The sequence below is a fragment of the Choloepus didactylus genome, chromosome 17 (assembly GCF_015220235.1).
Source record: "Choloepus didactylus isolate mChoDid1 chromosome 17, mChoDid1.pri, whole genome shotgun sequence".
NCBI classification, from domain to species: domain Eukaryota; kingdom Metazoa; phylum Chordata; class Mammalia; order Pilosa; family Megalonychidae; genus Choloepus; species Choloepus didactylus.
Window position 1 is genome coordinate 19050395 of NC_051323.1, and position 14454 is coordinate 19064848.

At 57.6% G+C, this 14454-nt stretch overlaps 1 protein-coding gene across 5 annotated transcripts in view; it reads left to right on the top strand.

The window, feature by feature from the left end:
- SFXN5 (sideroflexin 5) overlaps positions 1-13230 on the top strand; it is a 131788-nt gene extending 118558 nt beyond the window's left edge. The window contains exons 14-17 of one of the 5 annotated variants that reach the window (XR_005212451.1): positions 5082-5155; positions 12633-12788; positions 12888-13074; positions 13200-13230. Coding sequence is in view for 4 of the 5 variants with exons in the window: in XM_037807593.1 (XP_037663521.1) it covers positions 5082-5155; positions 12633-12788; positions 12891-12918 (258 nt within the window). In the remaining variant the exon portion in view is untranslated. Of the gene's footprint in view, positions 1-5081; positions 5380-8489; positions 9855-10582; positions 10683-12632; positions 12789-12887; positions 13075-13199 lie in introns of those variants that run through there. The other 4 variants (XM_037807593.1, XM_037807595.1, XM_037807594.1 and 1 more) reach the window with 4 other exon arrangements.
- The last annotated feature ends 1224 nt before the right edge of the window (positions 13231-14454 follow it).

Here is a 14454-nt window from a genome sequence, read left to right on the forward strand (position 1 = left end):
ATTGGTGGAGAAGGGAGGAAAGAGCAGGGCTGGCCTAGCAGGCAGCACAGGAGTCCCTGCCCCTGCCTCCCACTCTGAGTCCACTAGCGAGGACCTCCATGGTCCCAGCACCAAGAAAACCTAGAATATGGTGGGCCATTGACCAGACAGCTGGAGGGTCTTTACAAACGGCCAGCCGAGTTGACCCAGGATGGAAGAGGGAGGCTGTGACCAGGGCCAGCACCAAGTGGGGGGTTAGGCATTCTGGACCCTAGTTGGTCCCCAAAATCCAGGTGCCAAGGCCAAAGCCTCTCAGCCCCCACCAGGACCACCCTCCAAAAACTGTTTGCCTGGTGTCTGTGGCCACCTCAGGCTGCCTGGCGTCTGTGGCACCCTTTGTCACAGTTCCACCCCTTGGGCTGGCCTGCCACGGCTGCCATCGTGAGCTTGTTCCCTTCACCCACCCCTCGAATGTGCGTGTTCCCCGGGCCCTGGCACCCTCTCCCTCCATCTGCTCTCCTGGGCAACCTCCTCCACTCTGGAGGCTCTGCTGTGCTCGCACATCCCAGGCTCTTGCTCCTGCCCAGACCCCTGCCCGGAGCTCCAAAGCCCTGGCCCCATCTGCCTCCCAGGCCTCTCCACCTGGGGGACCCGCAGGCACCCCAGATTCCTGATTCAGCGTGGCCAAACCTGAGCCTGTCAACCCCCTACTCCGGCCTGCCCCCCTCCTGTATTCCCTGCCTCCGAGATGGCGTCAGCAGCCACCCCAGCTCCCGCGCTAGAATTAGGAGTTATCCAGCGCACAGTCATCCTCGACACCTCCCTCTCACCCCCACGTGGAGTTGGTCATCAACTCCTATGGATTTCGTCTTCAGAAAGGATGCCCAGCACACCCTCTTCTCTGCCCTCACCGGCAGCATCGTGAGGCAGGACCCGGTGCCTGTCTCGGGGACTCTGATCCCCACAGCTGCCCCCCAGGAGGCTTCCCTGCCCCCTCCGTACCACTCCAGTCCATCCTCCTCACCCACCGTCACCAGAGAGACCTTCCTCAAACTCACTCTGCATCATGGCCTGCTCCTGCTCAGAATCCTTCCATGGCTCCCCACTGCCCTCAGCTGAAATGCAGACACCTGTCCCCGCCCCACCTCCATTTCCTGCTGCCTTTCCAACATGCCCAACTTTGCCCACCTCAAACAGCTAGGGCCTTTTCCCTTCACCCAGCAAGTTTCCCCTGCCCTCTCTTCTCAAAAGCCTCCATTTTCTTCTCAGCCCACCTCCTCTGAGAAGTCTTCCTTCCTTGGTCCCTCATCGGTAAGCTGTAACCCCCACCCCCTCCCCAGTTTCCATGGCACTTTGCTCGTCGCTCTGGAATCCATCTGCTTTCAGTGTGTGACTCCTCCCCCAACCCGCCAGCTCCTCCAGGGCAGGGGCTGGTCCCGTCCGTCTCTGTGTGCCCAGCCTTGGTGGATGGAATTGGCAGCCGTAAGCCTCTGCTAACCCAGGGCAGAGAGACCTGAAACGAGAGAGGAAGCCTGCAATGCCAGCTCTGTCCCCAAGTCCCTGCTCCCGGGTGCCTCAGCCACCGCCCCCAGGAGCCCTCCCACCGCCTGCAGCTCCCCCCACCCTGCCTCCCCTCCTACCTGGTGCCCTCACACCCAGGGGCGCCCGGGTCTGTGACAGCCTCCACCGGGAGGGCTTCGGGCTCCAGTGGGGCCAGCACTCTCCAGGGAGTGGGCAGGGTGGTCCATGGCCCTGAACCGTGGTCCTCACCGTGGTGGTGAGCAGCCTCTGATTTTAATGCGGGCCTCAGTGCTTCAGTGAAAGCCGGCATGGGAAGTTGCTAATAATGGCACTAAAATAAAATATGCTACATCTGTTATGGGTAGCAGAACAAAATTAGCTGCTCACACCTCTGACATCCAAGATGTCTTAACTTAAAATACTCCTTGGCTTACTTTACATCATTTACTGATTATATTTAAAAGAAATACAATTTTGCAATTACTGTTCTTTCCAGCGTGATATCTATGCATCATTTTCCTTTTATGTTTATATATTTCTCCTTCATTAGTGCAGTCTGAAGGGTGATTAGGATTCTTCAAACATTTTACAGAGGTTAAACGTTGATTAAGATTTAATTATTACTGTAAATAGCTTGGAATGACATATGGTGCAAAAGCCTGACATATGTGCATTTGAATAAATGAAGTGCTATTTCCCAGGATGCCTCAGTAGCTGTTTAACAGCTTTCCCGAAGGGTTATGTTACACCTCATGGTAAGATTGCTGGGATGTTATATTTTGTTGGTTTTTGCAGCTGAAAGCTAAGAACAGTTTTCCAGTTTTTTAAAAACATTGAATATTTTAAATACCTAAATTGTTTTGCACAAATTTTTGCTAATTTGTCTAACTAGGTTAAACATTTTCAAAAGCATTTAGATTTTTAAGCGTGGGCGCTGTGCATTGTGTCAGTGGCAGCGTGGGGACGCGGGGAACCGGCAGGATGGAGGGGACTCGGAGGCCAGCAGGGGTGGGGAGGGAGAAGGTGGTTGGAGGAGAGGGAGTGGGGAGAGGCCCGGACGCCGAACCCTTGTTCTGGACTCCTATCTGCTTGGCCCTCGGAAGTGGCCGGAACCTGGGTAATGGGGTACCAGGGACTGGGGATGGCGGGGCCTTCTCCAGGAAGCCCACCACACCCACCGGCTCCAGTCCAGGCATCCCTAAGTGCTTTGTACAGTGCTCCCTCCCCAGCCAGCCAGAGTTCTCTGAAGGCCGGGGCAGGTCTATGCCTCCTTCCACCTGCTCCCCAGGGCGGCCACAGGTGACCGTGTCTTGACTTACAGCAGGTGCTTGGGACCCAGTGAAGCTGAGGGAGGGCCTGGCCCAGGGCAGATTTCACACTGGGCCCTGTCGCTGAGGCAGCCCTGCCCTCCCTGGCTCCTCTCATGCTGTGGGCTCAGGCACCCCCACTGGATCATCTCTGGGGGCTCCCAGGGCCTTCTGCCCCTTTTTATTCTACTTTCTCAGTCAACATGCACTGAATGCCAGCACTGGGCTAGGCTTCGAGGACCCAGGGATGGGCACGGAGCTTGTGGTCCAACGTGGGGAGAGGGGACGCAAGGCAGCAGTCAGCCCCCAACAATGCGATGCCATGCTGGGGTACAGGGAGTGCGGGGAGGGGGGCCACCCCCAGCTGGGGTGAGGGAGTTGGCCTGAAGCCGAGACTGGAAAGCTGGGGTGGGGAGGAGGAGTGCAAGTAGGAGGATGTGCGCTTGTGGCAGCAGGAACAGCTCAGGCGAAGCCTCGAGGGTGAGAAGCAGCCAAGTGCACCTGAGGGACAGAAGTCAGGTGTGTGTGGGACAGGGCTGGCCAGAGGCAGACAGGCGGGAGTCTGGGCCTGATCCCTGAGGGCAGCGGGAACATGGGGCCATTTTGTGGTGAAAGGAGGTGACTTGGTTTTAGAAGACCCTGGCTGGGGTGGAGGAGGCCTGGGGAGGTGGGTCGGAGCAGAGCGGGATGGTGGGTTCACTTGCCTTCTGGGTGCGTTTAGTTCAGGTGCCGGTGGGACATGCAAAGAGAGGCGTCAGAGAGGACAGTCCGCTGTGGAGAGCTGAGTCACAAGAAGGGCATGAGGAGACCTGGGTGGGAGCTGCAGAGCGAGTGCCAAGGCCCAGGACCCTGGCACAACAGTATTGGCCAGGGGAGGACAGTCAGGAGAGAGCCCACAGAAGACAGAGGCAAGAGGGAGACCTCGACAGTGGGGAGTGCTCCCGAGAGCTCAGGGAGTTTGAGGCCCGGCCGAGAAGAGTCCGGGGGGTATAGAGGGAAGGAGGGTGGCATGGCCTTGGGGAGGAAGATTTCCGAGCCATGTGATAAGAACACAGAAGTCAGATTTGCTGTGGGTGGAAGAGTCAGTGGGAGACGGAGGTGGAGACTGTGGTGTAGATAACACGTTAAAGAAATGTGGGTGTCGGGGAACAGAGACCTGACAGGAGCTGGCGCCTGACATGGGTTAAGAGGAGGTTCTGTCAGATGGGAGGTTCTTGTCATGCATCGAAATAAGAGTCAATAGACTGAAAAGGTAGGAAAGAGGGAGGACAATCCAGGAGTGGGCTCCCGGAGTGGGCCAGAATGATGCAGAGCCCGGGGTGGGGGGTCTGCCTCCTCAGGGAGGGATAGCTACTGTGGGGTAACAGAAGGCCAGGTATTGAGCAAAGCTGTGGGCACAGGTAGGTTGTGGGTTGGATGATGGGAGGCTGAGGATATTCCCTTCTGATGCCTTCTGTTTTCTCCCTGAAGAAGGAAGCAGGCTCATCTGCTCAGGATGAGTGGGGAGATGAGGATGGGGATGGCAAAGGAGAGCAGAGAAGGATAAGGTGGCCTCCATGGGGAATGGGAGAGGCAGTTGACCGGGCCAGTCGGGGTGGTTTGCCAGTTGCTCTGAGCATCCAGCCAAAGTCAGGGACAGTGTGTTTTGAGTGGTGTCCATGAGGCTGTTGAGTCCACGTGCAGAGAAGGTGGAGGGATGAACCCATTCAGAGCAGGGCTTCCACCAGTTAGGGTTGGAAGGACCTTTGGTCAAGGGAGGCACCAAGAGCTGCCTCATGGTGCACGAGTTGGAGGAGGAGGATGTGAAGATGGAGAGCAAGGGAATCCAGGTCTGAGGGCTCAGTGGTTTAAAAACAAAAGGAAGAGTGAGTGAGGTGCTGGGAAGACAGGATACTGTAGGGGATAGTTGGAATTTAAGGCATCTGAGTGGAGTGACACTGGGTGATGACCAGGTCCAGGGTGTGGCGGACAAGGTCCTTGAAGATGAGGGAGACACAGAACTCAGAGGCCAACAAATAGGCTGCTCACCCTCGAACGCCGTGGCAAGAGAAGATGCAGGACCTCTTCTTGGGCTGGAAGGGACACTGTGAGCTACAGGCTGAGGGGCAGGAGGGAAGGAAGGTGTGTCAGTGGGGAGGGCACGTGGCTGGGGCACAGGGAGGGGGCACCAGCGTGATCCCAACGGGCAACTCCGGCCTCCCTGCTCTCCCCTTCAGATTCTCCCTCTCCAGAGAGCCCACCCTCAGCTTTCCACCCCCTGTTCTCTCTCCTCAGATTGAAACGTCCCAATTAGAGCCTGAGATCGCCCGGGCCACGAGCAGCCGGACAGTGGTGTACAACAAGGGGCTGTGAGTGGGGCCTGCTGGCCGGGGCACTGCAGCATCCAGGCTGGGGAGCTGGGGGCAGGGAAGGAGCCTCGTGGGGTGCCCCAGCAGGGAGGGGAGAGCAGACTCCCCGAGTCCTGGGCCGCCCTGTGGGTTGGCTTGTGACCCACAGTGGTAGGGAGACTAATCCGTTCACATTTTAACATAGGGGAGGAGGATTTTGATGCATTTCCTATAAAAAAAAAAAATCAAGTGCATTTCTGGGCCTTACACGGGGTTGTCAAAACTCCACTCAGCACAATTATATGTGAAGCTGAAAAATTGTAGCGTGCCCAAGGGGTTGGGTTAGGATTCTTTTATATTTTGGGTGTTTTCTTTTTCTCTTTTTATTTTTTATTGGAATCGAGTCTGAGCTTTGTTTGTGGCTGCCCAGAAGTGGTCTCTGACGGGGTGGGAACAGGCCTGGGTTGGTTTGATGGCTGGGCAGGTAGATTTAGGGTATGGGGGTGGCCCAGCCAGATCACCCCCTGAGACAGGGTTGGAAGGGGAGAGGGGCACCCACGTCCCACAGGATGACCCAGCAGTGGAAGAGGTCCTAGGAAGGGGCCAGGAGGCTGTGGAACGCAGTGACACAGTGGGGCTGGGGCCACCTGTCTTGGAGCCCTGACTGATACGGGGACCCCTGAGGTGACCTCAGCTCCAGGCAGGATGCCCCAAGAAGGAACGATGCTTAGTGGGAACCCTGGGCCTGCACTCCAGCCTCCAGGGGAAGATCCTCCTTGCAGGCCTCAGGCCACAGTGGTGCTGGAGCCAGGCTGACAGCTGTCCCGGAGTCTCCCCAGCCACTGGGGCATCTGGCCCATCCGCACCCCTTCCTGAGGGTCCTGTGACTGAGAGCCTGGAGGCCAGAACCCAGGCACCCTCCTGAGTGGTAGCCATCAACGCAGGAATAGGCGGACCCAGCTCTGCACTGCTGGGCTTTGGGACCTTGGGCAAGTCCACTCCCTGTCTGGAGCTGGAGGATGGGGTTGAGTATCCGCCAGCTCTTCCAGCTAGATCTCGCCTTCGCCTGTCCTGCTCAGATGCTGGCTTTCCCAAGGCACGTCTGCAGTGCGGATGATGGACTGGGAGAGGGGCAGCCTCCTCTGGGAATGGCCAGCAGTTGGCCTCAGAAACTGGACCTTACCCTTCTACGTGTGATGCCACATCCTGGGAGCACTTGACCTTTGCCAAACACCTTACAGTTCTGGAGAAGGAGAAGCCTGGTCCTGAGAGTGCAGCCATAGCCGCACGCCGCCTCTCGCCCCCACTCAGGCTCCCGGCAGCCCCTTGCTGCTGGCTCCAGCCTTCCTCCCATTTACAGGCCGGAGGTGGGGTGGGGGTGAGCAGAGTGAGCCCCTTGTCTGCAAGGCTCAAGCAAAGGGGAAGCCTTGGCCTCAAAGCACACCCCTCACCTGACCCCAGCTGGAACAGGACCCCTTGGCATGCAGCCCCTGGGCCCGGAGCACCTTGGGACTTCCAGCCCAGATGGAGAACCCAGGCACTTGCAGGCAAGCGGGCCAGGGCAGGCAGCTAGGGGGTGGCTGCAAGAGGCTGCAGGAGGCCCCTCCCCACCCTGAGGTCAGGAGTGTTTGCAGTGAGGCTGGCCTTCCATGGGCACTGACCCTGCACCCCACCCAGAGGCCGCTGCTGCCTTTGCCCTGCGGAGCCCACCACCCTCCTGAGGAGCACCCATCAGGCAGGGGAGAAGGCAGAGAAAAACACAGAGGACGATGTAGCAGGGAAGGGGGAAGGGGTGCCAGGGTGTGGGAGGGGCAATCCCACCATAATGTGAATGTGGCAATGACCGCCAGTGCTGTGCTGGTTGCTCAGCCCGGACTGGGGGCTGGGCATGCCTGGGTCCCCTCTTGAAAAGCTCACTTCTCATAGGGTCTTGTTCATGTGCACTTCACCTTGGGACCAAAACTGCCTACCACACCCCCACTCCCGCCCCCTCTGGAGGCTACCTCTGCTCCACCCCTGGGGCCTCAGCACCCCATAACCTATTTGCTTTGTCTCCTGAATGATTTTTGGTCATTCTCCCAATGCAATTTCAGGTGAGCTAAGGGGACTCTTCCTCCAGGGTGGGGCGGCTCAGAGTGGTGGTGACAGAGGGACAGTCAGCTGTGCTGCTAAGCCCTGGCCTTGCTGCAGAAAGTCCCATGAGGGGAAAATTTCAGTCAACCTCCATCCCCCACTCTGCTGGAGCCAGAGGCAGGAAGGTTTGGTGGGCGAATTGGTTCATGACTGGGGAGGAGGACAAGCCTTGACCCACAATCAGGGCGGGCTGGCCCAGCGGTGCCAGGGTACAGGGCATACCTGCCGCTGGATTCAGCCCCGGAGTACCTGCCCAAACCTCCTGTGGCCCTTCAAACATTCCCTCAGGCTCAGGGATGCCCTTCTCCCCATTTCCAGAGAGCATTCTGAGGGATCTGAAGGCGGGAACCAGAAGACCAGGAGGCCAAGATGGCTGCTAGTCCCCTTTCCACCCCCGGCAGGGCACCATCTTGCTTCCTGTTCCGAGCCTCTGGCCTGGGAGAAGGGTGGGGGGCCTGAGGGTTGGAGAAGGGTCAGCCGGACAGAACAAGGCGGCCTTCCAGCCCTGGGCTGGTGTGAGTGAGGGACCAGCAAACGCCTTGGCCACATCCAGGGGACTTTGCTGAAATTGCGGTCTTTTTAACCTTCTCAGAAAATTTCTCAGTCTCTGTGATTTCTGTAATACTAATGAGCTGCGGGCAATAAATGATGGATTTAAAGCATCAGGCCTTGGCTTTGTGACTGGTGGGTGGGAGAGGTGGGGGAGCGGGGTTGCTGTAAAAGTAGGAAATAGAATAGTCCAGGAGTGAGCTCCCCCGGGGAGCTAGAATGTGGAGCCCAGATCAAGGGCTGCCTGAGGATTTCTGGGGAGAGTGTGGACATGGCGGGGGGCTGTAGCCCCAGGCTCCAGGGAGGGTGAGGCCGGCTGGGAAGCCAAGAGGGAAACAGAAAAGGGCAGAGGAGTGTATGAAGGCAGGAAACTGGGCAGAGGGGCATGGGTGGGAAATCTGCAAAAGGACCCCCTTTACAGAGTGGTTATTGAGTGCTCACTAAGGGACCCCCTCGAGGAACGTGTCCATAAATAAGGACTTTTGGTGGATTCCCATATTGTTTGTATTGGTATGCGGCTAGGAGGATGGGGAACCAGGGGGGACCTCACAGGGAGGGAAGGTCTGAGCCCACGAAAAGGGCTGATGCCCTGGTGCCTGCCCCTTCCTAACTCCTCCGCAGCCCCTCAGGGTGAGCACTGGCTGCCTCTTGACATTCCTGCTCCTCCTTCCAGGCAGCCAGAGTTCCCAAGGGAGCAAGGCCCGGCCTCTTTTCCAGGATCTCCTTTAGAGGTGGAAGAAGAAGCTGTTGACCTCGCCTGCTGGGGGACCGTGTAGTAGAGAGAAGTCCCCGTGATCTGGAGACAGGCAGCCCCGGGTTCCAGCCCCAGCTGGGCCCCAGTCTGGTGGGTGGCCTGTAGCCAGTGACTGCATTCATTCAGCCACTCGTTCATTTAGCCACATGTTCACTGAGCACCTTCTCCGGGTCATGCTGCTCGCTGAGCCTCGGGGTCCTCATCTCTGAAAGGCTGAGAACAGCCTCACTCCCTGGACTGCTCCAAGGATCTGAGAGCCCCGTGAGGGTGTCAGGGGAGCCGCTCCTCCCCTCCCCGGGAATCTGGGTCTCCCTAGGAGGGTTGGAGGAGGGAAAGGGATGGGGGAGGGGCCTGTTCACAAAGCAGTACTTCTAGGCCCGGGGTCTTCTGGTCTCCGGGGAATTTCTTTGCTGAAAGCCCCACAGGCCATAGCCCCCATCTGGGCGGAAATCCTTGGTTCGCAGGACAGACACAAATCCCTCCTGGGAGCTGTTTGTTGTTTTTAGCTGGTTTGGGGGCTCAGTTCCTGCCCAGCCCAGAGATCATTAACACTCCAGGAATGTGGCCTCCCCTACCCCCCTGTCCCCACTTGCCCAGCCCCCAGGGCCTCCCTCCTCCTACTGAGGCAATGGATAGAAGGAGGCTCAGAAATGCTAGCGGATGAGGGCAGTGATGAGTGACCTTTTCTCAAGGCCCCTGGGAGCCCGGCTTCATTTTCTAAATGGAGCCTTCCTCAGTCCCCCAGAGCTGCAGCTGCTCCTGCCATCTCATCCATTCCCCTACCACTGATTAGACCCGGAGACAGCCACTCCCCAGAAGGCCAAACCCCTACATGCACGCCCTTTTCTGCAGTGCCAGATGTCTCCAGGGCAGTGCCAAGCAAGATTCATTCTCCACCTCCCACTCAGAGGCGGCAGCTAACAGACTTGGCTAAGGCCAGAGCCTGGCTTCTTCAGTTTCCTTAGAAAAAGTCACCCAGAGAGAGCATGGGGGTGAGAAGAGGAAGACCTGGGATGGAACCCCAAGGAGCCCCAACCTCGGAGGCCTGGACAGAGAGACAAGGCAGCTGCCAAGGAAGCTGAGCCACAGGAGAAGTAAGAGAGTGTGGCATCCCGGAGGACAAGGCAAGAGAAGAGTGCTCCGAGTAGATGGACTGTCCACATGTTACGGAGCTGCGCACAGAAGGGAGACGAAGGTGAAGGCACGTCTCTTGGAGGGATCTGGGGAGAGCTGTTTCAGTGGAGTGTGGTCATGGCAGAAGCCAGAGCTCCATGGGTTGAGAAGTCAGAGGGACTGCCACTGGCTGCCAGTGTAGACAGCTGTTTTTTTTTTTTTATTAAATTCAGTTTTATTGAAATACATTCACACACCATACAATCATCCATGATATACAATCCACTGTCCACAGTATGATAACATAGTTATGCGTTCATCACCACAATGTATCTCTGAACATTTTCCTTACATCAGAAAGAACCAGAACAAGAATAAAAAATAAAAGTGAAAAAAGAACACCCAAATCATCCCCCCATCCCACCCCATTGGACCTTTAGTTTTTATCCCCATTCCTCCACTCATCCATACACTAGATAAAGGGGGTGTGATCCACAAGGAGTGTAGACAGCTCTTTAAAGAAATTTGGTTGTGAGCAGGGCAGAGAGATAAAGATGCCTTAGGAGAGGGCTTTATCAGATGGGAGACTATTGGGCATGTTGGAACCCAAAGGGGCAGGAGTCAGAAGAGACTGGAAGGGTAGGAAAAAGGAAGAACAATCCAGGATGAGCTTCTGGGGATGGGTGGTAGCATCTGGAGCCCAAGTGGGAGGATCCTCCTTGACCAGAAAGCAAGGAAGTTCTCTGGGGATAACAGAAGTTGGAGTGGACAGGTTGGATGCAGGAGTGTAGACCTTCTTCTCTGACCCTCCAGTTCAACCCCCCTTCCTTCTCCCTGCTGCTGCCTGTGCCAGGAGGCAGGAAATTGGAGGATTGAGGGGGAGCTCTCTCTGCTGACAGGCACAGCTCTGGCCGGAAGCCCTCCCTCCAGCTGTCTTCTCTGGGTTCTGGTAACTATTCCTGCCCTTCACCTCTTCAAGCCTAAGAGCCACCAGGGCTCCCCATTGCCACCAGCCCTGGGGTGGTGCCACATCCTTTATTGGTTTTTCAAAGTTTGTTCATTGTTCCTTTATTAAATGCTCCTCAAATTGCCTGGTTTGGAGGTACCATCTCTTTCCACCTGGACTCTGACTGATCCAAAGGTTTTCCTCTTCTGCTACTTTTTTCTCTCTGAAGATGGAAGTTGGGTCCTGTGCTGAGAGGAAGGGGGCGAAGAGATTGGGGTGAAAGGTGATGGTTTGAGACACCCCCTGTGGAGAATGGGAGCAGGCTGATTAGCAGGGGTGAGGCCTCAGCTGAGGCCGGAGACCCCAGGGGATCAGCACGCCCACGTGATGTCCTCATGGCTCTCAGCTGCAAGGGCAGGTGAAGAAGTGGGTTTGGACAGGCTTGTGGTCTTGCCAGGCAGGTGCCACCAAGGATCAGTGGGACAAGGGTCTGGCAGATTTTGTTCAAAGTGAGCACCTGTGAAGGAGGAAGCAAGAACAAGAGGGCCTGAAAGGGCCAGAGAAGGGGTAGAGGGCTCCGTGGCCAGGAGAGGCTGTGAGGTCAAAGCACTGATGTAGAGGGCAAGTTGAGAAGTTGAGCAGGACGAATTCATGGTGTGACAGGAAAGGACATCCACATTTGAGGAGGGCAAGGAAAGAGAGGCTGGGGCGCTAAGTGGGCTGTCCGTGTGGACCCCAAGATCTTGAGGGGCACGGGAAGACTGTAAGCTGGTCCACGGTCTTTGAGAAATGTGGGGGCATGGCTGGGACACAGCCACACAGGACCCATGTACATAGCCGCACACATGCACAGCCACACGCCCACGCACACCCACACAGTCACACTCGCACACACGCCCACACCCCTCCCAGGCACTCCCAGACACCCTCTCACGCACTCACCCTCACACACACCCCAGACAGCAGATGGGGCGCTCGGGTAATTGGTTAAACCTGTTCCCGATGTCTGGCTCCGCACTGGCAGTGCCAGTCTGACAGGAAAGCTGGCTGGGCCTGCACCACTCAGCCTGCTGGGCTCCCCTCCCCTCCCCCTGTGTGGCTGCCCTGGAATGGGGGGCTCCAGGAGGGGCCCTGAGCCTGGCCCCCTGGGCAGAGCCCGGGTCACGTGGCAAGGGCTCCTCGAAGGCCCGTGGGAAGCAACCGCAGCACCCGTGAGGAGGAGCTGGTGCAGACCAAGTGCAGAGAGGCTAGGAGCATGAGCCAAGCCTCTGTGAAGGCTGTGGGGATTCATTCCAGAAAGTTCCACGGACAAGAGGATGTGTAAAGATCATTCCCTGAAGGGGAGCCACATGGTTTAGGCCAAGGAAGTTAGGAACAGGTCCCCTGTGCTCCCTCCACTTCAGTTGTGTGTGACTTGGAGTTCTTACAGGAGCCCATAAATACCTCAGTTTGTGGTCCTCAGATTCTGCAGGGCCCCTGGGGGCCAGCCCAGCTGAGGGGTCACTCAGGGAGCCCAGCTGAGCAGCTCCCTGCATGCCAAGGAAACCAGCCAGCCAAGGTCCCCGGTCTCCCCTCTGCAGGGCCCCGGCTCCAGGTGAGGGGGGAGTCGTGGGGGAGGGCAGGGAGCAGCTTTCCTTGTCTTCTTCTCCCCTTCTCGGCTGCATCTGTGTCTCTTCGAGAGACTTTGGTTTGTTCCCTGGATAGGGCCCAAAAACTCCCAAATTAGCAAACCTGGCAAGCCTGCAGCTCAGAAAATAGTTTATCCTGATTCCATGTTTTTCAGGCTCACAGAAGCCTTTATTAATGAAGTCACAACACCAATATTTACCGTCTGCGGGAGAGGCACAACATGGGGGACGGAAGGGAGAGTGGGGGGGACTCCCCACCCCACCTCCTCGCCGGCCCGGCCCAGGAAGCCTTGCGGGTCTGCTTGGGTCCTCTCCAGCGCGTCATCCGGATGGCAGGGGGAGCTCAGCTGTGCTCTCCCTGTATGCCCTCCCCAGCCCAGTGAGCTGGAAGCTTGAGAGGAAGGCTCCTCCATTCCCCTGCTGCCCAGTGGGGCCACCGTCACCCCACCTGTGCGTACATGCTCCCGGGAAGTCACCCCACCTGCGCGGCAGAGAGAGGGCCCACAGGCGGCTTACCTTGGACTTGCCCAGGTTAGGGCTCTCAAGGTGCAGTGGACACGTTCTCCTGGCTGGTAGGGGTTGGGATGGGGGCGGGGGCGTGGGGATAGGACAAAACCCTTTGGTTTCTAGCAGCGACTGGACACAAGCGAGGTGGACATAGAGTGGACAGAGGTCAGCTTTGCTCTCCTTCCCATGAACTCACATCGATCAAGCACCCCCGGTGTGCTCACCTGGCATTCCCGGCAGGAAGGACACAACAAGCAAAGGCACGGTGCAGGGAGAGCCTGTGGCTCCCTTGCAGACAGGGAAGACATGGGTAAGACTGGAGCAGAGGGCACCGGGAGAGAGGAAGGAGAGGCCAAGGGTGGGAAAGTGGTGCGGGGTGGGGGTGGGGGGGGTGGGAACAAGGTCCCATTTGAGCTCGAGGAAGATAATCCTTAGCCACGGCATGGAAGAGGCCTCCTCTGGCATCCACGGAAACCTCATCATGCCCACCCCACCCCCCGAGGAACAGACCCTGGGCCGGTGTCGGGGAGAGCTGAGGAGCTGGACTAAGCGGGTGCTGTCAGGAAGCTAATCTAGACTGAGCAGGTGAGGTGTGGCGGAGGGGGGTGGGGGGAGAGGAAGACTGGGGAGATGAGTCCAGCTGTGGGCGTGCTGAGTTTGAGGTGCTGAGGGGCACGGAGGGCAGCGGGCGGCACAGAGGGTCTGCAGCTCAGGAGAGGTCGGCTGGAGATGTGGAGCCAAGAGAGGTCCTGCGAGTGTATGTGAACCCCCCAGGAGGACGGGGGAGAGACAAGAGGGCCAAGGGCTGACGTCAGGGTGCAGCAGAGGAGGCGTGGAGGAGAAAGGGCAGAACTCAGAGGGGCAGAGGGGAAGGTATCCCAGCTACCAAAATGAAGGCAGTGGTGAGGGATTGGCCAGCGTATCAGGGAGCAGCTGAATCCAGATCAGGGTAGTGTGGTTTGGGTTTGGCCACAGAGGGATGGCTGGTGACCGTAGTGACTGTCGTCATCGTCAGCCAAGTGGCCAAAAGAGCAGGGGTTTGGGGAGCACATGGGAAAAAGTGGAGACAGGTTTTGAATGTCTAAAGGGGAAGCTGTTAGGAAGACAGTTTATGCATTTTTAGGATGCAGGAGACCTTACTAGGTGACCACTAGGTAAAACAAGTGGACAAACTGAAGGGCAACAGGTGAGCTAAAGGGCTCCGTGAACGCTGCTTCCAGCTCCTTCCTGGGTGGGGGTGGCCTGAGTTCCTGGGCCCAGTGGAAGGCTCAGCCTCCAGCCCTGCCTCTGAAGCTCCGATCTGCCCCACTGGGGTTTCCTGGGACAGGCGAGCATTTGACTGGTGCCAGGACTTGGGGCTGGGACTGATGGCCTCTGGGAATGGTGCCCCCTTGACTCAGCCCCGAACACTCCCCTTTTCCTCGGATTTCTCCTCACTTGGAGAAGCCACCGACGTCTTCACTCCCCTAAGCATGGGGGAGCTCTGTTTCTCCTCCCTGACCCACCTGGGCCTGATTCTCACCCCTCATTCTACCACCTTCAAGACATAGGATGATCCTTCCTTATGTCTAGCCTCAGTTTCTCCTGCTGTGGGGCTGGAGCGAGACACAAGGGTCTACCACCAACAAAGGAGAGGAGTTGATGAGTTGAGTCTCAGAGCCCCACCCCAGGCTCCTGGGCCCTGCACACG